Consider the following 1,200-nt stretch of genomic DNA (forward strand, 5'->3'; position numbering starts at 1 on the left):
TGCCCTGACCCGCTGAGTTGCTCCAGACTGCTGCGTTCTACCTGCGACTAGTTCCTTACCTGGGGCATAACTGTCCACAAGGGCTCCAAGTTGCTTTGCCCGAAAACCAGTCGCCAGTGAAGTTGGTGATGGGCATCTCGGGCAACTTGTTCTGTATCCAGCCCAGCAGCGCTGCTGTTTGGGGGCCTGCTTCTTGGCCTCATCGTCCCTCCTCGTCCCAGACGGGCATGGAGATGGAATAGTGAACGATGAGCGTCCATATTAGGCCGAGAATCAGCTTCAGGTTGCCATCCACTATGGTGCTCGGATCTGCTCGCGAGGAGAGAGATAGAGAGAGAGAGAGAGAGGAGGGAGAGAAGGTCACACACAATTAGGAACAACAGTAGACAACAGGTGTAGGAGGGGGGCCATTCAGCCCTTCGAACCAGCGCCGCCATTCACCGTGATCATGGCTGATCGATAACAGACAAGAGGTGCAGGAATAGGCCATTCGGCCCTTCGAGCCAGCACCGCCATTCAATGGTGATCATGGCTGATCAATAGACAGTAGACAAGAGGTGCAGGAGGAGGCCATTCGGCTCTTCGAGCCAGCACCACCATTCAATGTGATCATGGCTGTTCGTCCACAATCAGTACCCCCGTTTCCTGCCTTCTCCCCATACCCCCTGACTCCGCTATCCTTAAGAGCTCTATCCAGCTCTCTCTTGAATGCATTCAGAGGATTGGCCTCCACTGCCTTCTGAGGCAGAGAATTCCACAGATTCACAACTCTCTGACTGAAAACGTTTTTCCTCATCTCCGTTCTAAATGGCCGACCCCTTATTCTTAAACTGTGGCCCCTTGTTCTGGACTCCCCCAACATCTGGAACATGTTTCCTGCCTCTAACGTGTCCAACCCCTTAATAATCTTATACGTTTCGATAAGATCCCCTCCCATCCTTCTAAATTCCAGTGTATACAAGCCTAGTCGCTCCAAGTCTTTCAACATACGACAGTCCCGCCATTCTGGGGATTAACCTAGTGAACCTACGCTGCACTGCCTCAATAGCAAAGACGTCCTTCCTCAAATTTGGAGACCAAAACTGCACACAGTACTCCCAGGTGTGGTCTCACCAGGGCCCGGTACAACTGCACACAGTACTCCAGGTGTGGTCTCACCAGGGCCCTGTACAACTGCACACAGTACTCCAGGTGCGGTCT

At 52.8% G+C, this 1,200-nt stretch overlaps 1 protein-coding gene across 1 annotated transcript in view; it reads right to left on the bottom strand.

Annotated features, from left to right (window-relative positions):
- Window positions 1–203, bottom strand: part of LOC144611180 (E3 ubiquitin-protein ligase HUWE1-like) — a 42,041-nt gene extending 41,838 nt beyond the window's left edge. The window contains exon 1 of the mRNA XM_078430233.1: window positions 60–203. Within this exon, the coding sequence (XP_078286359.1) occupies window positions 60–203 (144 nt within the window). The remainder of the gene's footprint in view (window positions 1–59) is intronic.
- Window positions 204–1,200: the final 997 nt, after the last annotated feature.

Source organism: Rhinoraja longicauda, chromosome 39 (assembly GCF_053455715.1).
Source record: "Rhinoraja longicauda isolate Sanriku21f chromosome 39, sRhiLon1.1, whole genome shotgun sequence".
NCBI lineage: Eukaryota > Metazoa > Chordata > Chondrichthyes > Rajiformes > Arhynchobatidae > Rhinoraja > Rhinoraja longicauda.